General features: G+C 65.8%; 3 protein-coding genes across 4 annotated transcripts in view; 2 read left to right on the forward strand and 1 right to left on the reverse strand.

Annotated features, from left to right (window-relative positions):
* Positions 1-22515, forward strand: part of ABCA2 (ATP binding cassette subfamily A member 2) — a 129331-nt gene that overhangs the window by 11573 nt on the left and 95243 nt on the right. The window lies entirely within an intron of this gene.
* Positions 1714-12746, reverse strand: FBXW5 (F-box and WD repeat domain containing 5). Its single transcript, XM_054174560.1, has 8 exons — positions 12478-12746; positions 9926-10083; positions 8853-9027; positions 7928-8076; positions 6183-6633; positions 4032-4179; positions 2752-2964; positions 1714-2033 (listed from the first exon to the last, which is right to left on the reverse strand). Exons 1-8 carry the CDS (start codon positions 12668-12670, stop codon positions 1787-1789), a joined length of 1734 nt encoding a protein of 577 aa, XP_054030535.1. The 5' UTR covers positions 12671-12746; the 3' UTR covers positions 1714-1786.
* Positions 19674-22364, forward strand: LOC104300177 (lipocalin). 2 transcript variants are annotated; one of them, XM_054174542.1, is made up of 7 exons: positions 19674-19839; positions 20740-20879; positions 20991-21067; positions 21190-21303; positions 21554-21655; positions 21880-21905; positions 22211-22364. In XM_054174542.1, exons 1-6 carry the CDS (start codon positions 19741-19743, stop codon positions 21903-21905), a joined length of 558 nt encoding a protein of 185 aa, XP_054030517.1. In that variant the 5' UTR covers positions 19674-19740; the 3' UTR covers positions 22211-22364. The 2 variants fall into 2 exon arrangements, with proteins under 2 accessions (XP_054030517.1, XP_054030516.1); XM_054174541.1 differs by having other exon boundaries at positions 19675-19839; positions 22207-22364.

Genomic DNA, 22515 nt, shown 5'->3' on the forward strand with positions numbered 1-22515 from the left:
AACCCTCAGTGCCTTGCTCACTGCTACCCCGAGCCAAGGGAGAGGAGGCTCCACCATCCTGGGGAGGGAGGCCAAGGCTGCTCTGTGTGACTGGGCAGCGCTGGATGTGGCTCCTGTGCACACACGAAGCTTCCCCTTGCTTCTGGAAGTCCTCTGATAAAAAACCTGAGTGCAGGGGTCTGGGGTGGGGCCATGGGCACCGCTGGGGCAGGGCAGGAGGGTTAAAGCCTCGGTGCACAGCCAGTGCCTGCTGCCTCCCTCAGGTCTATTTGCAGCCCCAGGCCGGGAGTGGCACAGGCAGCTGCCTGCCCTGCTCACAGGGCCTCCCCCCGCCCCCACCTGGCTCCTTTCCAGACACAGCCCAGAGCTCAGCTCCCAGGAACGGCTCCAGCAGCTGCTGGGTCCCTGCTGGCCACAGCCATCCAGGCCAAGCCCAGGAGCTCAGTTTCAGACTCAGTGGGAACCAGCTGCAGGGGGGGATGGCTCCAGGGCAGAGCAAATGCCACAGACGTCATCATCACTTCCAGGGAGCCAGCTCCACCCTCGGGGGGCCCTGGGAGGGAGTCCCCAGGTCACCCAACCCAGGGCAAGGCCCCAGCTGGAAGCTGCCAGGGTGGGGACAGCACTCAGCCAGGCACCTGGGTGAGAACTCCTGCAGCCACCCCGGGGATGCCTGCACATAGCCCTGGGGAACACACCAGGAGAGCCTAAAGTGCCACAACTGGAGCAGCATGGGAGAGGTGACCTCGGGCCCCAGCAGCCATGCTCAGCGCTGCCCCTGGGGAGCAGCAGCAGATCCCCTCCAATAAATAGGTGCCTAGGCCACAGCTTATTGAAGTGCTGCCCAACAGAGGGACACAGCAAAGCCACCACCACCTCCCCACCCTCCCCTCTGGCGGCACCAACACACCACGGAAGGCATCGACGGGCCCCGGCTGTGTCCCTGAGGGCTACATGAGGCCAGCCAGACCCCCAGCCCTGCCCGGGTGCTGCCTCCCTGCTGCCCACTCCCTGCCCTTCGGGGCAGAGACACCTGGTGGGAGGAGGCGCTCGGCAGCGCCCAGCAGCTGGAGAGTCGCCTGGGGAGGTTTGGGGCAAACAAACAGGAATAAAACCACCGTTAAAAGAGTCCTGCAGCGAGGCCTCGCAGCGCTGCGGCGCCCAGCTGGGGCTCTGCGGTGCCCGGCTGGGGCTCTGCGGCGCCCGGCTGGGGCTCTGCGGCGCCCGGCTGGGGCACTGCGGCCCCCGGCTGGGGCACTGCGGCGCCCGGCTGGGGCTCTACGGCGCCCGGCTGGGGTGCTGCGGCCCCCGGCTGGGGCTCTGCGGCGCCCGGCTGGGGCTCTACGGCGCCCGGCTGGGGCACTGCGGCGCCCGGCTGGGGCACTGCGGCCCCCGGCTGGGGCTCTGCGGCGCCAGGCTGGGGCGCTGCGGCCGGCAGCTCCCAGCGAGGGCAGCGCAGCCCTGATGCCAGGGACGTGCCCGGGGACCAAAGCTCGCCCAGAGAGCTGTGCCCAAGCAGCAGCGTCGGTGAGAAGCTGTGGGAGCCCAGGCTGCAGCGAGCAGCTCGGGCTGCTGCCCGCCAGGCCCCGGCCCGGCGCGGGGTGCTCCTGTCCCAGCCGAGGCAGAGGCTCCCGGCGGGGAGCGGCTCCGTGCCCGGGGGCCCTCCCGGCCCGGCAGCTGGGATCTGTGTGCCCAGAGCTCGTCTCTGTGGCGCGGGGCTCCGGGCTCTGCGAGCTCCGGAGGAGGTGGCTGCAGTGAGGAAGCTGCAGGAGCAGTGTGCTTGGGTTCAGCTTTTCTGGTTCATGAGCCAGGAGAGGAGCAGCTGGCGGGGCCGGGGCCGCCTGGCCTGCCGGCCGCGCAGGGCGCGCGGGGAGCGCCACACCTTGATGGTGGAGTCGTCGCTGGCGGTCAGCAGCAGCTCCTGCTCCACCGGGCTGAAGGCCACCGAGTTGACCACGTTGTCGTGCTGCAGCTTGGCCAGGCAGATGTTGTAGTGCCGGTCCCAGATGTAGCCATGGCGGTCCTCGGCCCCGCTGCGGGCACCACACGCCAGTCAGGCTCTCCGCAGCAGCCCCCAGAACCTGCTGCCCCCAACCCTCCTCCTCCTGCTCCGACGGGGGCAGAGGCTGCCCCCCGAGCCTCAATGCCCATGAGCTTCAACCTGAGGAAGCAGACTTGAGCTGCCTAAAAGGCTGAGAGCCCTGGGGCTGAGAGCCTGCAGCAGAGCAGCCCCAGAGGGCAGCTGAGCAGTGCTCAGCAAGAGCTAAAGGAGCTGTGGGGGGCAAGAGGCTGGGGCCAGGCTCTGCTCAGCAGTGCCTAGTGGCAGGGCAAGCGTTGGAAGAGGTGGAGGCTCCACCTGAGCAGGAGGGGAAACTCCTTTGGTGTGAGGCTGCTGGAGGCCTGGAGCAGGCTGCCCAGAGAGGCTGTGGGGAGCTTCCAAACCCGCCTGGGCACTGTGCTCCTGGGCAGGCTGCCCTGGGTGCCCTGCTGGAGCAGGGGCTTGGATTAGACATTCTCTGGAGGTCCCTTCTGACCCTCCCCACGCAGACATTCAGCTCCCTCTGGGATCCAGAGCCCCTTCGGACTGCCCCAAAGCGCCTGCTGGCTGCAGCCCCCAAGGAGATCGCTGCCCCCTGCCGCCTCCGTCCGCCGCCGCCGCCGGACCAGAGCAGACGGCACCCCCGCCTCGGGCCCTCTGCTCTTCACCCCCCTCGGCTGCCAGCACAGCGGCCAGGCCCCGGGGCCACGCACCTGGCCACGAAGTCCCTGCTGACGTCGAGGAAGATGAAGAAGCACTCCTCGTTGGGGGTGTAGGCGCGGTGCGCCCGCAGCGCGCGCTTCACCTCCTTCATGCTCTTCAGGTCGAAGACGTGGAGGTCGATCTCCTCGGCGATGGGCGGCGGCTGCATGGGGTCCGAGATGACGCAGTCGCGGGGCCAGGCGCGGCTGTTCACGTACAGGTACCTGGGCGGAGCCGGCGCTCACTGCGGGGCACGGCGCCGCCCTGCCCCGCCCGCCGCCCCGCCCGCCCTGCCCCGCACCCCGCCCGCCCTGCCCCGCACCCCGCCCGCCCTGCCCCCTGCCCAGCCCCGCGCCCCGCCCGCCACCCCGCCCTGCCCCACGCCCCACCCGCCGCCCTGCCCCACACCCTGCCCCTCGCCCAGCCTGCAGCACAGGCTGTGCCTCAGGGGCGCCCTGCTGAAGGCTTCTTGCCCCTTAGAGACCAGAGGGCCACCACAGGGGGGCAGGTGGCCCCCAGGGGCTAGGGGAAGCCTCTGGAACCCCTTTGAAGCCGAGTCTAGGGGGGTGGTGTGTGGCCAGCACCTTGGAGGGGCGATTCTGCTCCTCTGCTTTGCTATGCTGGGCCCACCCTGCCATGCTGGGGCCAGCTCTGGAGTCCTCAGCGCAGCAGAGAGCTGCTGGAGCAGGGCCAGAGGAGGCCACAGCCATGCTGGAAGCCCTCTGCTCTGAGGCCAGGTTGAGAGTTGAGGCTGTTCAGCCTGGAGATGAAAAGGCTCCAGGGAGACATTCTGGTGGCCTGCCCGTGCCTGAAGGGGGCTACAGGGCAGATGGGAAGGGGCTCTTAACCAGGGAGTGTAGTGGTAGGACAAAGGGCAAAGATCTTCCAGCTGGAAGAGGGGAGATTCAGATTGGACATAAAGATGAAGTTGTTTACAGTGAGGCTGGTGAGACACTGGCACAGGCTGCCCAGGGAGGCTGCAGCTGCCACATCCCTGGAAGTGTTCAAGGCCAGGCTGGATGAGGCTCTGAACAACCTGGGCTGGTGAGAGGTGTCCCTGCCCCTGGCAGGGGGTGGAACTGGGTGACCTTTAAGGTCCCTGTCACTGCAAACCATTCTCTGTCTGATCTGCCTCAAGAGCAGGACCCACTGTGTGGGCAGCTCCTCTGCCCCATCCCCCAGCTGGGCTCAGCAGCACAGCAGGGAGCTCAGCACTAGAACACAAAGAGGCTGTGAAGGAGCAGAGCCCCATGCAGACCCCTGCCCCACTCCAGAGCCCCAGCAGGCTGACCTGTGGTCGGGGGACAGCCCCATGCCGATGATGTGCCCGTGGACGTCGATGACGTGATCCAGGGAGTCGAAGAACTCGTCGGAGCGCCGCTCCTCCCCCAGCACCGGCCCCGCCGTCGTCATCTGGTGGGGCAGGATCCTTTTAATCCCTTGGGGACAGAAAGCACAATCAGCTGGCTCTGCAGCCTGCCAGTGGGGCTGGTGGCAGCCCCAGGCTCCAGGGGGCTTCCCTTAGTGCTGCTGAGGAAGCAGAACTGGCTCACCCACAGCCGGGGCCTGGGCTGCTGTCCCTGCCAGGCTCCTCCAGGCTCTCAGGTGGTGCTTTTGGCCAGGACGCTGCCCACAAGTGACACAGTGGCACAGCAACCCCAGCCAGGAAGCTGCCCAGTGCCCAGCTGCCAGCCTGGCACAGCCACGCCTCAGCCCACCCCACACGGCAGCACCAAGCAGCTGCACCGGGCCAGGGGCTGCAGGAAGGGTCTCCTGGGGCTGGGCCCACCTGCAGCAGTACCCAGCCAGGGAGAGGCACTGGCTGTGGCTGGACCTTCCCCTGACACATGTAGCCTGGGTCAGTCCCAGACTGGCCTCAAGTGCTTTACACCCTCTCAGGTTCCTGAGGGACACACAGGCTACAGGTCAGGCCCTGTCCCCTTCTGGCTCCAGACAGAGGTCTCAGACACAAACCATCCACAGCAGCTTCCTGGAGGGCTCCTGTGAGCCTCAGCAGCTCTCAGGCACATAAGGGCTTAACCCTCAGCAGGTCCAAGAGCAGCTGGAAGATGGCACATCTCCTCAGCCCTGTGGGGAAACCACTGCTGGGTGCCTGATTTCAGCCCTCTCCCACAGCAAGGGCACCACCTGCACCTCAGCTCCAGGGCCCTGCACAGCCTCTGAGCCTGGGCAGCCCAGGACCTTTGCTCCTCCACCCAGCTGTCTCATCCCTGCAGTGCTGGGCTCTCATCACACACAAAGCTGCCTCTGCCCATGGCTCAAGCCTGCCAGCAGTGCCAGCAGTGCCAGCAGTGCCAGCTCAGAGGAAGCTCCTGCAGAAGCAGTGAGGCAGAACTGGTGCCCAGCAGCCTGCTGAGGGTGAGCACACAGCCAGCAGCCCCCCAGGGGCAGGCAGCAGAGGCCCCAGGGGCAGTGTGACACAAAGCAGTGAGCAAACACAACCCTGTGCAGTGACTCAGGGCTGGGAGAGCCAAGCCAGGGCTGCTCCCTCCCAGCAGCTCAGCCTGTGCTGCTGGCCAGGGGCCAGGGAGTGCCTGGAGCTCAAAGGCACCAAAGCCCAGGGAGCAGCCCCTGCCCCATGCCCTGCCTTCACCTGCTGCCCACCCCAGCCCATGAGGCAGCACCAGCACAGCCTGGCAGAGCAGATGGAGCTGCTGGCAGGGCTGAGTGGGCACAGGACCTGCCACCCACTGCAGGCTGCAGTCTGTCTGCACACCCAGCTGTGCATGGGGGCATGGAGCAGAGCTGCACTCAGTCCTGGTGGGCTCCTGGGTGAGCACAGCTCTGGAAGCTGCCTTTCCCCCCTTTACTGGGCTGCACCAGGAGGGTCAGAAGAATCTGCAGCAGCACAAGAAGGCTGTAGCTGTGCAAGCAGCAAAAGCAACTGGCCCTGCCTGGCAGCAGCTCTTCTGCCCTCCCCAGAGGGTGACCACACAGGGTGCAGTGGGCACATGGGTAGCAGGGCTCCATCTGCCAGGGCTGAGGGACACTGGGCAAGCAAGGTGCACATCAACTCCAAGCTGCCCAAACCAGCCCTGCTCTCATGCCCTCTGCACCCCTACAGGAGAGGATGCCTGAGGCCCTTCACACAGCTCTGTCAGGGCAACCCCCACCCTTCACACCCACCCACTGGTGCCCAGCTCACAGCTGATGTCCTTAACTCAGAAGTCCCTTCTCGATCTTCTGCTCAGACCTCACCAGGACTTTTGTCTGGCCACAGGTCAGGCCTGGGAGCAGCAAAACAACTCTCAGGCAAGTGCTTGTGGGGTGGAACCCCCTCGGGTGAGCTTGCACCTCAGCAGCCTCAGCAGAACTGCAACTGGCTCAGCACAAACAGGCAGCAGAGGCGCTGCAGACCCCGCCCGGAGCCGAGCCGCAGCACAGCCCCGGGGCAGCGCGCCGGGCTCAGCCCCCAGCTCACCGATCTGGTGCGGGGAGTAGGTGAGGCATCCCGTGGTGAAGATCAGGTACTTGGCCTTGCTGCCGGCGGGCAGCAGGTGGGGCTCCGGGGCCTTGGTTCTGCTGCGCACGAACAGCTCGGCCACCTTGCTCTCCAGCTCCGCCTCGGTCAGGGCCGGCCGCACGCCCTCCAGGAGGTCATCAAAGAGCCGCTGCAGCCCGGCCTGCGCCGCCCCCCTGCCGCCCGGCCCCGGCGGCCGCCCGGCCTCCGCCTCCTCTTCCTCGCTGTCGCTGCCCGGGCGGGAGGAGGGGCAGGGGCAGGAGGCCGCCAGCTGCTCCTCGTAGTCCAGCAGCAGGTCGGGGCAGTCGTGGCGGCTGCAGTCGGCCACCATGACGGTGCGGATGGTGCTGGCGTTCAGGTTCTGGATCTTGAAGAGCCTCTTCACCACGTTCACGTTCTCGGACTCCACGCCCTGCAGGCAGGGGCAGGGGCAGCAGCAGCTGCAGGCTCGCTGCCAGCGCTCTGCCCAGCTCAGGACGGGCAGCAGCCAGGCCCCGAGCGCCGCCCAGCAGCGGCGACCACGAGAAGTGGCTCCAGGAGCCGGCCGGCAACCCCCCCCGCCCCCCCAGGGGCAGGCAGAGAGCAGCAGAGCTGGGAGCACAGAGGCTGGGCAGCCCCCCTGCCACCCCCTGCCCCAGAGCAGGAGCCTGGTGCTGCTCAGTGCCTTCCAGGAGGTGCAGCAGCAGGCCCCTGCCAGATGCAGCTGCAGCCAGAGCTTCTCCCTGCAGCTTCACACTGGCACAGGGAAGGGTCAGAACCTCCATCCCTGGAAGTACTCCACACCAGGCTGGACAGGGCTTGTCAGCTACCTGCTCTAGCTCACTGCAGGGGGGTTGGACAAGATGAACTCCTAAGGTCCCTTCCAACCCAGAACATTCTATGCCCTCCATGCTCCTGGAGCCTGCCTGTGCCCCTCAGCAGGGCCAGCCTGGTGACCTGCTCCCAGCCACAGGCTGCAGTCCTCTCCCCACCCAATGGCTCTGGCAGTCTCTGGATGCACTTCAACCCTTCCCATCAAAGCAGGCAAGACCCTCCCTCACCTCTGGGAGGTGGAAGAGTCAACACTGCAGTGTCAGCACCACAGAACTGTGGCTATGGGAAGGGTCATGCAGGGACCAGCTCACCAGGATGTGCCAGAGACACGGAGCTGGCACCTGGCAGAGGACCACAGCTGAGCAGCACAGGCCCCAGGGAACCAAGGAGCAGCAAACAGAGGAGGGCCAGCACACACTGACCTCCAGGCCTCACCATAGCATCAGAGACAGCCCCTGGCCCACAGAAATGGCCACAGGGAAAGGCTGAGCTCCCAGGAGCAAGGCACTGAGCTGCCCAGGGGGAGAGAGCCACTGCTTGGACACAGGCAGCTGTCCCAGGCCCAGCTTCACACCACCCAGGACCTCAGCAATCCTGTGGTGGTTCAACCACTCTCCTGTTGAGCACCCTGTGCTCCAGGGCACTGCACTCAATCCTCATCCCCATGCAGGGAGCATGGCAAGAGCTAACAGAGTAGGAGGGCAGGGCTGGAACACTGCAGTGGGCACCACAACACCAAGCATGGAGAAACCCCCCACAGGGGCTGCCTCCAGCTGAAGAGCCTGAGGGCAAGTCAGAGGAGACAAACAAGGAGGACAGGTGGATTGGGCCACCCTTCCCCCAGGAGGCAGCAGGAAGCTGCAGTGCCTGTGGAGCTGGAGCAGCCTCCTCACCTGGAAAGCATTGTTGAGCCAGAGCACGGAGCAGGAGGTGACGCGGCCGATGCGGTGCAGGTTGCCAGAGATCAGGTTGGTCTCATTCAGCCAGCAGCCAAACACATCATAGGGCTTGTTCCTCACCCTGGACAGCAGTGTGAAGTTCTCTGCAAGGGAGGGGAAATGTGAGCCAGGCAAGGGCCTGGAGAAACCATGCCAGAAGGCATGCAGGGGGGTTCAGGGCTCCACAGGACAGGCACTGCTGCAGCACCTCCACTGCAAGCTGAGCAGCTGCTGCCTGGCTGCTGCTCAGCCTCCAGTCACTGCTGTGAGGATTGTTTGTGTTCCTCAGGGATGTGTGGGGAGAGCACAGGCAAGGGAAACCAAAACAAAGGGGCAGCCAGCCAAAGCCAGACCAGGGAGCAGCCCAACCTGCAGCCCTTCTGAGCCTGGCCCAGGCAGGCACCCCAAGGACAAGACCAACACCCACAGAACTCCCTGCTCCTGCTGCTGGGCTCAGGGCCTTTGCCAGCTGGGCACAGAGCAGCAGCCCCTGACTGCTGGCAGAGGGCCCACGGCATGGGGGGGCCAAGAGAGGACAGTGGGGATCAGTGACCTGACTGCAGAGGAGGTGAAGCCTCAGAAAGCCACAGGGGCCCTCAGAGCAGCACCCAGGTCAGACAGCAGGGAACATGGGCAGCTCCTGCCCTGCCCAGACTGTCACTCACAACAGAAGCTAAGTGCCACTATAGGCCACAGGGCCCTCAGGTGCTGGTGACCTGAGCAGGGCCAAGGCTACCTGGAAGGTTCAGCTGATGGAACCGCAGCTGGGATCCCCTTGCACAGATGGTGGAAGGCTGGGCAGGCACAGGCCAAGGCACCACAGCCAGGGAGGAAGGGAGCCCAGCAGCTCCCAGGAGGTGGCAGTGAGGGCAGCACTCACCCATGCTGATGACAGCAATCTCTCCTGAGGAGGAGTTGTGGGGCCCCACGAAGACGCCCGAGACCAGCAGCAGGGAGTCGTCGGAGTTGAACTGGGAGAACTGGGTGTAGCTCCAGTTGTAGGGCCTCATGTTGGAGCTGTGCTGCAGGGAGATGTCCAGCTCATTGCTCCAGATCTGCAGGCAGATGCACAAAGCCAAAAGCTGCTGAGAAGCCCAGGAGTGCTGCACTCCTCTCTGCTGCCAGCGCTCGGGAGGACAAGAGAAGAGTCCTGCCAAGGACCCTCCTGCAGGGCCTGATCCCAGCCTCCCTCTGGGCAGTGGCTGAATGCAGGGCTGCTGCCACCACCACAGAGGTGTTCAGCCACAGCTGGACTTGCCAGCATGCCCAGAGGGACTTCTCCCAGGACAGCCATTCATGGAAGGCAGTTCTGTGGGTCATCACCACCTCCACCCCGTGCTAGAGCCAGGGCACCACAGGGGATCTGCACCTGGAAAGCAGCCAGAGCCAGGCAGGAACTCAGACACCTGCACCTGGGCTGCACCTGGCATCCACAGCCCTCAGGGCTACAGCTGCAAAAGCCATTAGTCCTGTGGCTTTGGGCACAGCTCAGCACCAGTCTATGAGCTGGTGAGGAGCCTAGAGAACGAGCCCTGGGAGAAGCAGATGAGGGACCTGAGGTTGTTTCAACCTGGAGAAAAGGAGACCAAGGAGAGAAGATCACTCCCTACAACCACCTGAAAGGAGGCTGCAGTAAGGTGAGGGACAGCCTGCTCCCCCAAGCAACAAGTGCCAGGAGAAGGGGAAATGGCATCAGATTGCCCCAGGAGAGGCTGGAGTTGGGTATCAGGAAAGAAGAAATCTTCAGAGAAAGAGCTGTGAAGAACTGGAGCAGGCTGCAGGGGTGGAGACATTCAGCTGTGACCTGCCTCCTCCAGCCAAAAGGATTCTATGATCTGCAGCAACCAGCCTGAGCACAGCACACCTGGCCAAGCCTCTGGTCTCCATGCAGCTCCTGGTCAAGCCCCACGAGCTCCAAGCCAGGAGGGCTGTGCCAGGTGGCTGCCACTTTACCTTGACAGTGCAGTCCTTGGAGCACGACGCAAACAAAGAGCCGGAGTGGGAGAAGCTGAGGTGCAGCACTTGGTCATTGTGCTCCTTCAGGGCCTGCACTTCCACACAGGGGATGGTGTCATAGAGCCTCTGGAACTCATCATACCAGGAGACAGCAGCTGCAGTGCAGAAGCAAGGACACAGGACAGGAGCATGGGAGGAAGGAATCAGAGAACTGCCAGGGCTGGAAGGGTCCTCAGGGATCATCCAGTTCCAGCCCCCTGCGTGGGCAGGGAAGGCTCAGGACTGAACATGGCAGCTGCACAATCAGTCCAGAGCACTCTGGCCTCCTGCCAGCAACACCAGGAGCTCTGCTGAGGGCACCACACCTAAGGCTTCCCCTCAGCTAGGCAGCCTTAATACTCTTCTCAGTGGCTTCCCCACTCCCACACACAAACCTCTTCTCTTCCAGCTCCACACCACCTAAACCAGCAGAGCCACAGCAAGAGACCCCAGGGCACAGCTGTCAGCTTGCTGAGGACAAAGCAGCCTCAGGACTGCAGCCTGCTCCAGCACAACACAAACACACCAGCCATGTGGGAAGGACCTGCTCCACAGGGCTCCAGGCCCCACTCTGGGTATCTTTATCTTGCCTAACACAGCACTAAGAAGGCTCCAGAAGATAGGAGAGCAGGAAAAGCCATCTCCATGAGATAAGATACCAGAGAACAGGAGCTGGCTGCAGCGTGCCAGGACTGCAGGGGAGCCTGGAGCAGGCTCTCAGAAGTCACAGCAAAGGCCAAGGAGGGTTCTTAAAGTGCCAGTGAGGCAGCTGCAGACTTTGTGCAGCAGCAAATCCCAAGGCAGCAAAGAGGATTAGGATGCCTGTGGCTGAGGGCCAGTTCCCCCAGTTACACTGAACAGGGCTGCAGGGTTCCTTCAGAGCTTGCTGCAGCCCAGCAGGCTCCTGCAGGCAGGGAGCAGCTTGCACCAGGACATTCCAACCCCTCCTCACTACATGGGTGCCTCATCCCCCTCTGAAGCTCTTGGTCCTGGCCAACCCAGCTGGGAAGCAGCCTGGACAGGTCCCCTCAAGCTAAGCAACACCAGTGTTTGCTCTGCCAAGACCCACTGGATACCACTGCCCAAAGCTCAGAGCTGCCCAGGGCAGGCAGCCTGGCAGAGCACTTCCCCAGATGTCAGCCCCCTCCTGACCCTGCTGCCTCCTGGAGTGGCCTCACAGCACAGCCTGGGAGGTGCTCCAATACATCACTGAGTTACACCAACTGCTCAGCCCCAGGCAGTGCTGAAGGACAGGGCTGGCAGCTCACTAACTGCAGGAGGCTGGCAGTGAAGCAGCCTGGCCAAGGAGCCTCAGATAAAGGTAATGTCCTCAACCCCACAGAGCTCCAGGGCCTGAGCAAGCAAAGTCACACAGCCCAAGCTGTGCCATCCACACCTCTCTTCTCAGAGCCCTCTTGCACCAGGAGGTCACTGCAGAGGCTCCAGCTGCTTGATCCTTGATGTTTCTTCCTGACTCTCTGTGGCAACAGCAACTCAAGATCAAGAAGCCAACTCCTTCCACCCTGGGCACTGGTGAGAGCTTCACACCCCCCATCCTCCACAGAGCTCCTGCAGCACACTGGGAACAGGCTCCAAGAGAGGCCTTTCCTGTCAGCAGCTCCCCAGGGGCTGTCTCAACTGGTGGACACCACTGGATTACCCTTCCAGACCACAGCAAACTGCCTGCACCACTCAGCAGCGACCTGTGGCCACAGAACTGCTGCCCATGTCGACAGCTCTGGCCAGGGAAGGCCCAGCCAGGCTCAGTCCATACTGACTGCTCCTGGGTCCTGCTGCAAGCCAAGGCTGAGGTCAGGTCTGACCTGCCTTCACAAAGTGGGTCAGGTGCTGCCTCAGCGTTTGCCCACTGTGCAATTAAAGGGCTGCACACCCTCCCCAGAGCTGCCACAGCCAGGCTGCAGCTGCTGCCTGCTTCCTATGGCAATGGTCTGATAGCTAATATGCACTTGCAGCTCTTCCTAGTGCCGATGAGAAAGGGACAGAGCCCCAAGCAGGGGCTTGCTGGGAGGTCCTGCTGGGGCAGAGCCAGCAGCGATTATCCTGGGAGCAGCGTGCAGTGACTCACTGCGTCTCCTCGGGAGCACCCGGACAGGCTGTGCTGTAGCCTCCAGGAGCAAAGCCCACCTCGCTGAGAGTGGGAACCATCTGACAGGCGAGGGCAGTGCCAGACCCTTCACAGGCACATCACCGCCCGAGCCGGTAGACTGCTAACTCGAGACGGTTTAGAAACTCCATCAGCCTCGACACCAGGGGACAGGGGCTCGAGCAGCACAGGGGGAGAGGATTTTCCCTTCCGGGCTCACGGCAGGGAAGCTTCGGGTGGCGTCACCCAGGCACAGCCCCCGGGGCCGCCGCAGGCCCCAGCGCCGAGCAGCCCCCAGCGCCGAGCAGCCCCCGGCCCGGCACGACTGCCCCGCCGGCTCGGCCGGTTCAGAAGGCCGGCAGCGCGGCGGGAGCCTCGCCAGCCCCGTCCCCCCGCGCCAGCGCACCTGGGTGCCGGGGCACCTCCCGGGGGATGCGGTAGTAGCGGTAGAAGAGCTCCTTCCAGAGGAACTCGTCGCGGGCCACGGCGTGCCACTGCTGGCACACCAGCCCCACCGAGAGCACGTCTGCGTGGTCCAGGTAGAGGAAGATTTCGTAGAGGACGCTGTCGGGGAGGAGGGGACGGCCGCCCGCGTCCATCGTGTCATTCTGCCGCCGCGCCTGGAACCAGACAGGGGTCAGGCCCGCCGCGGCCGCCCGAACCTCCGCGCCAAGTGCCCCGGGCCCGCGGCCCCCCGCCCCAGGCGCCCCCCGCGGCCCCCCGCCCCTCACAGCACCGCGGCGGCTCCGGCGGCTCCGCTGCTCCGCCTCCCTCGGGCGGCACTTCCGGCCCCCCCGCCCCGCCCTTCCGCTCGGCCCGCGCAGGCCGCTCTGGCCGCCGCTCTCTGTGGTTCGCTCCTCCTTCCAATCACCGCGCTGCTCTCCGCCGCAGGCCTGGCAGCTCGAGCCCAGAGCTCCCGGGAACGCGTCAGACACAGCTAGCCGAGCGCGGCACGATCGCTCGCGCAGCGCCCCCCGCGGTAGCTCCGCCCCGCTTACACCCGCCCCTACACCCAAGCCCCGCCCCTACACCCAAGCCCCGCCCCTACACCCAAGCCCCGCCCCTACACCCAAGCCCCGCCCCGTCGCGCGCGGGGCTGGGGTCTCCGCGCCCCCCGGGGGTGCGCAGGCTGCGGTGGGCTCCGGCCGCGCCCTCCGGCATCGAGCTCCGGATCGGGCCCCGCCGCGCCCCCCCGGCCCGGCTCATGCTCGTCCCGTGCTCGTCCCGACCCCCGGCCCGCCTCAGCCTTGACCCCGACCGGCAGCTGCCCGCGGCCCCGCCTGCCCCGGCCCCTGCCCCGGCCCCTGCCCGGCCGCGGTGCCCGCCTGACCCCGCCGCTTCCCGGCAGAGCGGCGCCATGGCGGCCCTGGGCTCCCTCCTGCTCCTCGGTCTGCTCCTCGCGGCCCCGACGGGGCTGGGGCAGGGGCCGCGGCGGCGGCGGCCGCCCACTCCCCAGAGCCCTCTGGAGAAGGTGGCAGCTCAGGCGGAGCTCAGCCTGCCCCGGGTGAGGGCCGGGGCCGCGGCGCAGCACCGCCGCCGCGCAGCTGCCCCGCACCAGCCTGTCCCCGTGCCAGGCTGCTCTGTGTCCCGCTCTGTCCCGAGCAATGGCAGTCGTGCCCCGGGGGCACACCGATAGACCAGGCTGCGGGCAGAGGTGCCCAGGGAGTGCAGATAACATGGAGGAAGCGTGTTCGGGCTGGTGGGCGCCGAGGGCAGCGGGGTGGTGGCACCCCGGGCTGCACCTGACCAGGCAGTTCCCCTGTGCCCGCAGCTCGCAGGGAGGTGGTTCCTGGTTGGAGTTGCCTCTCGCTGCAGCTACCTGGCAGAGCACAGCCACCAGCTGGAGGCTACAGCGGTAACGGTGACCGTCCCAGATGGGCAGAGCCTGGCCGTCAGCACCTTCAGGAAGCTGTGAGTGATGCCACAGGCAGGGACAGGGACCCTGCAGGCAGGTCAGAATAGTGTCCATGCCTTGGGATGGGGGCAGGAGACACTGGATGGGATGGAGACATAGCAAGCAGGCTGGAGCAGGGCCAGTGCCCCGGGCTGAGGGACACTGGATAGGGTGGGGACTTGGGCTGGGACAGGGGAGCTGCAGGCAGGTCAGAGCAGAACCAGTGCCATGGCTGGAGGCTGCCCCAGAGCAACGTGTGGGTGTGATCTCTGGGGTGTTTTGTGGCAGAAAACCTGGCCATGACGAGCTGGCTCCTGTGTCATCCACATGGCCTCCAGCCTAGGGTGGGCTTGGGCTGCCCTGGCGTGGACTGGCTTGAGGCCAGCCCAGCAGCAGCACAGCTGAAGGAGAGGGTTTTTAGCACATCCATGGGCACTTCCCCCAGCCTCGGTGGGGTGGGGGTGGTCTGTGAGGCTGAGCCAGGCTCAGAGCTGTGAGGAGAGGGCAGGGACCCCCGGGGCTCATCAAGTTTCCAGGCTCTGCCTCTCTCTTGTGTCTCCGCAGGGCTCTGGGACAAAGAGCATTGCAGCATTTCCCTGGGGACAAAGGTGCAAAGGGAGCAGATCCCATGGGAGCCCTAGCCAGCAGGGTGGGCAGGGGCCAGGGCTGGGTCCCATCCTCCTCCTCTCCCGTGCAGGGCTGGGACGTGCTGGGAGCTCTGGCAGCGCTACCTCCCTGCCCAGGCCCGCGGACGCTTCCTCCTGAAGGGTGAGGGAGGCTGGGCTGGGGGCTGCAGGGGCTGTGCCGCTGCTGATCCCCACTCCTGCCCTTGCCAAGATTTTGGTACTGGTGTCCTCATTCAGGACAGGGTCTAACTGGGCTTAACCAGGACTAACTGGGGCTGCCCCCTGCCACCGCTGTCTTTCCCAGGCCGTGGATATGGCAGCAAGGTGGACGTGGTGCTGGGCGAGACAGACCACAGCAGCTATGCCATCCTCTACTACCAGAAGGGCCACAGCATCTCCATCAAGCTTTATGGTGGGTTGGCACCTGGGGACTTGGCGCAGGCAGGTGAAGGGTGGCAGAGGGGTGGGAAACCTGTGATGGGTTTTGGAGGTGCCCCAGAGGACCCAGACACAGGGGGGGTGGGGGGCCCATGGGGCCCAGTCCCCAGGGAGTTTTGTCCCCAGACGCTGCAGGAAGGGAGCCAGCAGCTGGCTTCTCTAAGCTGAAAGCCCCCTGGGCCCTGGGCTTTGCTGTGGGGGCCACAGGGGGCGTCGGGGCAGGGACAGGCCGGGCTGACAGCCTTCCCCTGCCGTGCTGCACAGGGCGGAGCAGCCAGCTCAGCGACCTCGTGGTGGAGAAGTTCGAGCAGCGCGCCAGGGCTGCGGGGCTGAGCCAGGACCTCATCTACTACTTCCCCACCTACGGTGGGTGCCACAGCCCTGCAGCAGGGCACACCCGCAGGGAGGGCTGCACCCAGGAGCGCTTCCCAGCAGCAGGGGCTGGGGCTTGGCCCTCCAGCATGGGGAGGGACACCACAGGGGGGTGTGGCTGGAAAGGACCTGGGGCTGTTGATCAACAGCTGGGGGTGAGCCAGCAGTGCCCGGGTGGCAGGAAGTCCAGCGGCATCCTGGCCTGGATCAGCAGTGGTGTGGCCAGCAGGACTGGGGCAGGGATTGTGCTCCTGCACCGGTGAGGCTGCACCTTGAATCCTCACATCAGCTTTGGGCTCCTCACTCCACGAAGGACACTGGAGCTGGAGCAGGTCCAGAGAAGGGCAACGAAGCTGGGGAAGGGTCTGGAGAAGAGGGCTGGGGAGGAGCAGCTGGGGAAGGGTCTGGAGAAGAGGGCTGGGGAGGAGCAGCTGGGGAGGAAACAGGGTGTTGAGCCTGGAGAAGAGGAGGCTGAGGGGAGACCTACAGCTCCCTGAAAGGAGCTTGGGGCAGGGTGGGGGTTGGGCAAGTGACAGAATGAGAGGGAATGGCCTCAAGCTGCACTAGGGCAGGTTTAGGATGAACATGAGGAACAGCTGCTCTGAAAGGGTTGTCAAGGCCTGGCACAGGCTGCCCAGGGCAGAGGTGGAGTCACCATCCCTGGAAGGGTTTAGAACACATGGACATGGTGCTGAGGGGTGTGGGTGAGCAGCAGACTTGGCAGTGTTGGGTTAATGGTTGGACCTGATGTTTTTAAAGGCCTTTTCCAGCCTAAGGGATTCTGTGGTTCCACATTAACTCCTTGTGGGCCCACAGCAGAGCCACACTGGGCTCTGTCCCCATGTTGTGACCACCCCCTGGACAAAGATGCACGGCCTGGGCTGTGCCCCACTGTGTCCCAGGGCTGCTGGGCTGGGGGCACTTGGGTGCCCAGGCAGATTGACCACCCTGGACTTCCTCTTACAGGGTTTTGTGACTCTGCTGATGAGTTCCACATTCTTGATGGTGAGTTGTGGTTCCCAGGTGATGTGCCAGGCTGGGCCCCAGCTCACAAGCTTGGGCACCACATGGGTTCTCCCTGCACTGCCTCTGGGCTGAGCATGCCAGGCTGGAGTCACACTGTGCCACAGCCATGTGGTCCTGCTCCTGGAGTGCAGCTCTCTCTGTGCTGTTGAGATCAGTTGAGGAGGCTATAGGCTGCCACCCAGGATAGGCATCAGACACACCCTGGCAAAACAAAGCCCTGTTCACCCCACAGGAGTCAGGCTGGGCTTAGTGGGGTCTATACTGATATTTCCTGGGGTGAGGGCTGGTCTGGGATTAAGTGTCCTGAAAGAGGGATGCCCCGGGGTGAGTGCTGGGGTCCCTGGGAGCAGATCCATGACTTCTTGCTGGTGCCTGGGGAGGCAGAGCTGAGTCTCCAGCCCTGCTGGTCTCAGAGTCTCCCCAGACCCTCAGCAGTTCTCTTTCCCTTCCAGAAACGAAGCTGTAGGGGCAGGCAGTGCTGGCAGGAGGTCCCAGGAGCTCAGCCCTCGCCTCATCCAGCCACCCATGGCCACGCAGGGCTGAGGCAGGGTTTGGCCAGGCCCTGTTGCTGCTCCCCAGCTGTGCTGGCAGCCCTGCCTGTCCTTGCCCTGCCTGCTGCAGCTTTGTGTCACCCTTCTGCCTGTGTCCCTGTGCCTGGCAGCAGCCAGTGACACCCCAATAAACACCTTGGAGAAGGGGCTGTGTCCAGGCAAGTTCGCCCTCCACCTCCCCCTGCACCACCAGGGACCTGCCTCTGTGTTCCCAGCCTAGGGGTGCTGGGGGGCCATGCATCCCCCTCCACACAACTGCAGCATGCTCTCCCCTCACCCCAACCGTGGGACATGGAGGCAGTTCCTGACTGCTCTCAGTTGCCACAGTGCACCTGAGCCTGGCTGGTTGGTGAGTGAGGGAAAGCCCCAGATGCCCAGCATGAGGCTGGGAAAAGCTTTGTGCCTGTGCTGTGGGGCCACAGGGCTTTGAGGGGCCCTGAGGACCAGCACAAGATTAGCCTTCCCCTGGGGCAAGCCAGGAGATCCTTCAGGGACTCCAGAGGTGGTAGCCTCTGCCCTGCAGTGGTTCTGCTTCCCACCCCCAGGGCCTCTGGGCAGTGGAAGACTCCATTGCCCTGTCCCAGCTCTGTGGACCATGTTCCCCAAGGGCTATTGCCAGGGTCAGACCCCTGCCCAAAGGCTGCCAGCCCCTGGCTGCAGAGCCAGGCAGGGGATGTCCCTTGCATGCTCTGAGCATGGGCTGCAGGCACTGCAGGGGCTTGCACTGGGAGTGAGAGGCTGCAGCCCCAGTTAACACTGCACCTCTCACAGGACCCCTCCTCTCCCCTGCGTGTCCAGCCTGGCCGAGGCTGCCCTGCCACACGCTTGGGCCAGGACCGGGGTGCTTGGGGCGGGTGGAGCCGTTGGGGTGGTGGGAGGGGACACGGAGCAGCCCCTGGCCGCAGGCTGCTGCGGTGCCCCCCGCGGGGAGCGGCAGCAGCGTTGTGCAACGGCAGGAAGCGGCTCGCACCGCACATGTTGTTTATCAGGGCTTTATGTAAGGGCCCCCGGCCCGCCCCCACCGGCCCCGCTGCCCACGCGTGGGACAGCGTGTCCGGCCGCGCCTGCAGACCCTCAGCCCACCCGGGTAGCGTCGGGCTGCTGTGCATCCAGCTCCCTCCTGCCCGGCACCCCCCGGCACCCCAGGTGTGGCTGCACCTTGGTGGAGCCTCGGCAGGGTGAGGGGAGAGGAGGGCAGGGCCCTGCGGCAGCCCCCCCTGCGGCAGCCCCCCCTGCGGCAGCCCCTGCAGCCGGGCTCAGCCCTGCCCGTGTTCATCCGGCGTGGACCCATGCGGGGCTGCAAACGTCCAGGTTGTGCCTCGGGGTCTGGCCAGGCACTGCTGGTGATCCACAGCCTGCCTGCTTCTGCCCTGCTCGTGTGCCCCAGCCCTGGCACCAGGCTCAGCCTGCCCCACGCTGCTGCCAGTGCTCCCATGTGCCCCCGGCTCGGGACCACCCAACTGTGCCACCCAGCTCCTTGCACCCCAGCTTTGTCCCCCCCAGGAGAGCAGGCACCTCCCAGGCATCCCCTTCTGCCACTGGGCAGGGCAGGCAGCCGGGGACCCCCAGGCAGCAGGGGGTCTTTGTGTCCCTTCCCCAGTGCAGAGCCCCAGGGACACCCACGGGTGCTTCACGCCTCTGATGCCTGATTGAGAGGGCTCCTCCTGGCACCCTGCACCCCCAGGGTGGGCTCAGGCTGAGCTCCCAGGCCAGCATGCGGGGGGCCCCAGCCCTGCTCTCGTGATGCTGGGTCCTGCCCAGCTCAGCGTTTGTTTTGTTTGAACAAATCCACGGCGCTGGGGCCGGGCTGGGGAGCAGGGGCAGGGGCAGGCCAGGCTCAGCTGGGTGCGGGGAAGGGAATGTGCTGGGCAGGGGGGCTGCCAGAGGAGGAAAACAGCTGTTGTGCAAACACTCCTTACATAAAGCCTTGGCAGGCCCTGCCGCGGGGAGAGCCAGCCCTGCCCAAGCCCTGCCAGGCCCGTAGCTCCTCAGGGTGTCCCCCAGCACCCACGGGAGACCCTAAATCAAAGAGGAGGACATCTCCAGCCCCCCCGGCTGCCTGCTGGTCCCCAGGGAGCTGGGCATCAGGGCTGCCCGAGGCTAGAGCCTGGCTCCCTCCCAACGCCTCCAGCCCCCAGCTCCCCACCGGCTATGCCCCATGGGTGGTGGGACCAAGCCAAGAGGATTCCTTGGGTGATGCAGGAACTGGGGCCACGGCAAGGCAGGGGGTCCCGCAGGAGCACCCAAAGGTGCCCATGAGGCCCATGGACTGGGTCGGGCCCCGGCAGGCACTTGCCATTCCCTCCAGCTCACTGGGACCCCCTCCGAGCTGGAGTGGTGGAGCAGCCCTGCCCCCTGCCCCCCTGCCCCGCAGCTGGGGGCTGGGACCGGCGCTGGCCGCGGGCAGGGCTCTTGCTGCGGGCAGTTTGGCACCCGGAGCAAACATGTCCCAGCAGCAGGAGGGGAACGTTCGCAGCTTCCCGGCCTGCCCTTTGGCTCCGGCGCTCGCCCCTGCTCTCGCTTGCATAACGCGCGGGGGGAGCCCGGGCTGCCCCCCGGGGGCCGCTGCTCAGCCTGCCCATAAATAGGGGCTCGCCCGACCCTCCCGCATCGCGGCTCGGCTCGGCTCGGCTCGGCTCGGCTCGGCTCGGCTCGGCTCGGCTCGGCTCGGCTCGGCTCGGCTCGGCTCGGCTCGGCTCGGCTCGGCTCGGCTCGGCTCGGCTCGGCTCGGCTCGGCTCGGCTCGGCTCGGCTCGGCTCAAGATGCAGGCTACTCTGCTCGGAGTGCTGGGGCTGGCCCTGCTCGGGGCCCTGCACGCCCAGGACGGCGTTCCCGTGCAGCCTGACTTCCAGCAGGACAAGGTGGCACAGCCTGCCCGGCGGCACAGCCTGCCCGGCGGCACAGCCTGCCCGGCGGCACCTGCTCGGGGGGCCCGGGGGGCTGTATGCAGAGGCAGCTGAGGTGGACCTGGGGCAAGGCTGGGCGCGGCCCTGGGGGGACCCGGGTGGCCAGTGGCCACAGCCCCCCATGCCCGGGCAGCCCCCAGGGCCTGGGTTCTGTGGCTCCGGAGAGGATGCAGGAGGAAGGGTGCAGCCTGTGGGGCAGTCCCGGGAGGTGGGGGGCAGTCCCGGGAGGTGGGGGGCAGTCCCGGGAGGTGGGGGGCTGCGGTGCTGGTGGGGGGATACGGGAGGGATTTTGTAGGGGGACTGGGAAAAGCACGGGCGGTTTGACAAGCAGCAGGGAGATAGGAGATGGACCCCTGCCCTCCCCCAGCACAGACCCCACCCCTGCAGCGGCCGCGCTGCCTGCTCCTCCGGGGAGCCAGCCCAGGGAGGCTGGAGGCTCCTCCTGCACGGCTGGAGGATGGCAGCGCCTGCCGAGGTGGTGCCAGCGCAGCCCATCTCCGGGGCTCACAGCTGCCCTCCTGGTGCACTGGGCCCATGGTCCCAGGGATGCAGCTGGGGTGAGCCCTGGGTGCCCCTGGGTGGATGTGAATGGCACCTCAGAGCCAGGTGGCCCTGTCACCCCATCCTGGGGATCAGGGTGAAGAGGGGAGAAACACCCAAGTGCCAGGCAGCAAAGGGCTCTCCTGGCTGCTGGGTGTTGTGGATGCTGAGAGCTGCAGCGGCTCCCTGGGGTTGAGGGGCCCAGAACTGCCCTTCGGAGTGCAGACTGGCAGGGGGGCAGCCGGCTTGGGCTGGGGCTGGGGGGGCGAGACAGGATCCCTGCCCAGCTGGTGGCTGAGCAGAGGCTGTGTGCAGCTCACAGGCAAGTGGTACACCCTCGGCCTGGCCTCCAACTCCAACTGGTTCAAGGAGAAGAAGCACCTGATGAAGATGTGCACCACGGTCATCTCGGCCACCGCAGATGGGAACCTGGAGGTCGTTGCTACCTACCCCAAGTAGGAGCGTGGGCCGGGGGCGGGCGGGGGGCGCTCTGCCGCAGTGCCGTGCCTGGGGCTCTGTGTGCCCCCTGCCCAGCCCCTCTGACATCCTCGTGCTGTGCTGCCCAGGGGAGACCACTGCGAGAAGAGGACCAGCCTCTACACCAAGACAGAGCAGCCAGGGCGCTTCAGCTACAGCAGCCCCCGTGAGTGCCCGGCCCCCTGCCCACCTTGCTGCTTCTGCCCCTGTGGGAGCAGCCCGGGGCTGGCTCGGTGCCAGGGGCTGGCTCGGTGCCAGGGGCTGAGCTGTGCCCTCCCCCTGCCGCAGGCTGGGGCAGCAAGCACGACATCCGCGTGGTGGAGACCAACTACGACGAGTACGCCCTGGTGGCCACCCAGATCTCCAAGGGCAGTGGCTCCTCCACCATGGTGCTGCTCTACAGTAAGTCTGCCCTGGGACCCCCGTGCTGCCCACCCCCACCCTGGGCCCCCCTGGGCTGTCCTGGGCAGGGAAGCTCTCCCACAGGAAAGGGGCAGCAGCATCTTCCAAGCTGGGGTGACCCGTGGGATGGCTGGGTTGGGATCCCCTTCCTGGGGCCCTGGCCCTTGCTGGGCTGCCTGTGCCCCAGGGCAGCATGACCCCTCCCCGGGGGCTCTGAGGGGGCTGCCTCTCACCCTGCTCTTGGCTGCAGGCCGCACCAAGGAGCTCAGTCCCGAGCGCCTGGAGAGGTTCACCCAGTTCTCCAGGGAGCAGGGCCTGATGGAGGAAGAGATCCTCATCCTGCCCCACACAGGTGAGGAGCTGGGGGCGCAGGACTGGTGGTGGGGAGCAAGGGGCAAGGGACCCTGGGGGCCTGAGAGGGAGGAGACCCTCCTGCCTCCTCCCTGCCTCTCTGTGGGGCCAGCATGGGGCCAGCCATGGGGTGCTGCTGAGGAAAGCCCTGTGTGGGGTCCTTTGGAGGGCCACTGGTCGCCCATCCCCTGCAGGAGCTGATCTCCTCTTTTCTTCCTCCTGCAGACAAGTGCATGGCAGATGCTGCCTAGGTGAGTCCTGCCTTCCCCAGGGCTCAGACCAGCCCTGCAGGGGTTGGAGGGGGACAGGGGATGCACAGAGCCACTCCACTCTACGGAGCCCCCAGCCCTCCCAAGCTGCTTCTCTCACTGGGGTTTCCCTTACCTCTGCCAGGGATCCCCCAGCCCATCCCCATGGGGTGGCTCTTTTGTTGCCCCAGACCCTGGGTGCTGGGTGCTCACCCACTGAGCATGGGGCTGGCAGGGCTGAGATCTCCCCACATCTTCCACAGCCCCCCCAGCTCAGCTGTGCTCACCCTGTCCTCTCTTCCAGGCAGACACAGCAGCGAGTGCCAGCAGAGCCCTGAGGCCGGCCCGAGCCGGTGGCCACCAGCCCTCTCCCCAGTGCACCCTCAGCACCACAGCAGCCTTGGCTCCCTGGCTTCACACCCACACCTGCACCCTCTCTCCATTAAAGCCTGAACAAACCAACCCCCTGCCCTGGTCTGCTGGGTCCTCATGGGGGAAGCCTCCATGGAGCAATGAGGAGGGGGAGGCACTCTGGTGGCAATGGGCTGGACTGTGGCTGGCACTGGGAGTTAAGGCTGATCCCAGCTCCTAGCCATGGAGCTGTGGGGTGAGG

Source organism: Dryobates pubescens, chromosome 29, assembly GCF_014839835.1.
Source record: "Dryobates pubescens isolate bDryPub1 chromosome 29, bDryPub1.pri, whole genome shotgun sequence".
NCBI lineage: Eukaryota > Metazoa > Chordata > Aves > Piciformes > Picidae > Dryobates > Dryobates pubescens.

Bases quoted from the DNA above. Each gene is read 5' to 3' on its own strand.
- FBXW5 (XM_054174560.1), bottom strand. From the start codon at position 12,670: ATGGACGCGGGCGGCCGTCCCCTCCTCCCCGACAGCGTCCTCTACGAA. The intron at 4,180-6,182 runs GTGAGCTGGGGG...TCTGTCCCCAAG, and splicing joins CTACTCCCCGCACCAGATCG to GGATTAAAAGGATCCTGCCC. The intron at 2,034-2,751 runs GTGCGTGGCCCC...TGGTGCCCGCAG, and splicing joins AGCAGGGACTTCGTGGCCAG to CGGGGCCGAGGACCGCCATG.
- LOC104300177 (XM_054174542.1), top strand. From the start codon at position 19,741: ATGCAGGCTACTCTGCTCGGAGTGCTGGGGCTGGCCCTGCTCGGGGCC. The intron at 21,068-21,189 runs GTGAGTGCCCGG...CCCCTGCCGCAG, and splicing joins CTTCAGCTACAGCAGCCCCC to GCTGGGGCAGCAAGCACGAC. The intron at 21,304-21,553 runs GTAAGTCTGCCC...TCTTGGCTGCAG, and splicing joins CACCATGGTGCTGCTCTACA to GCCGCACCAAGGAGCTCAGT.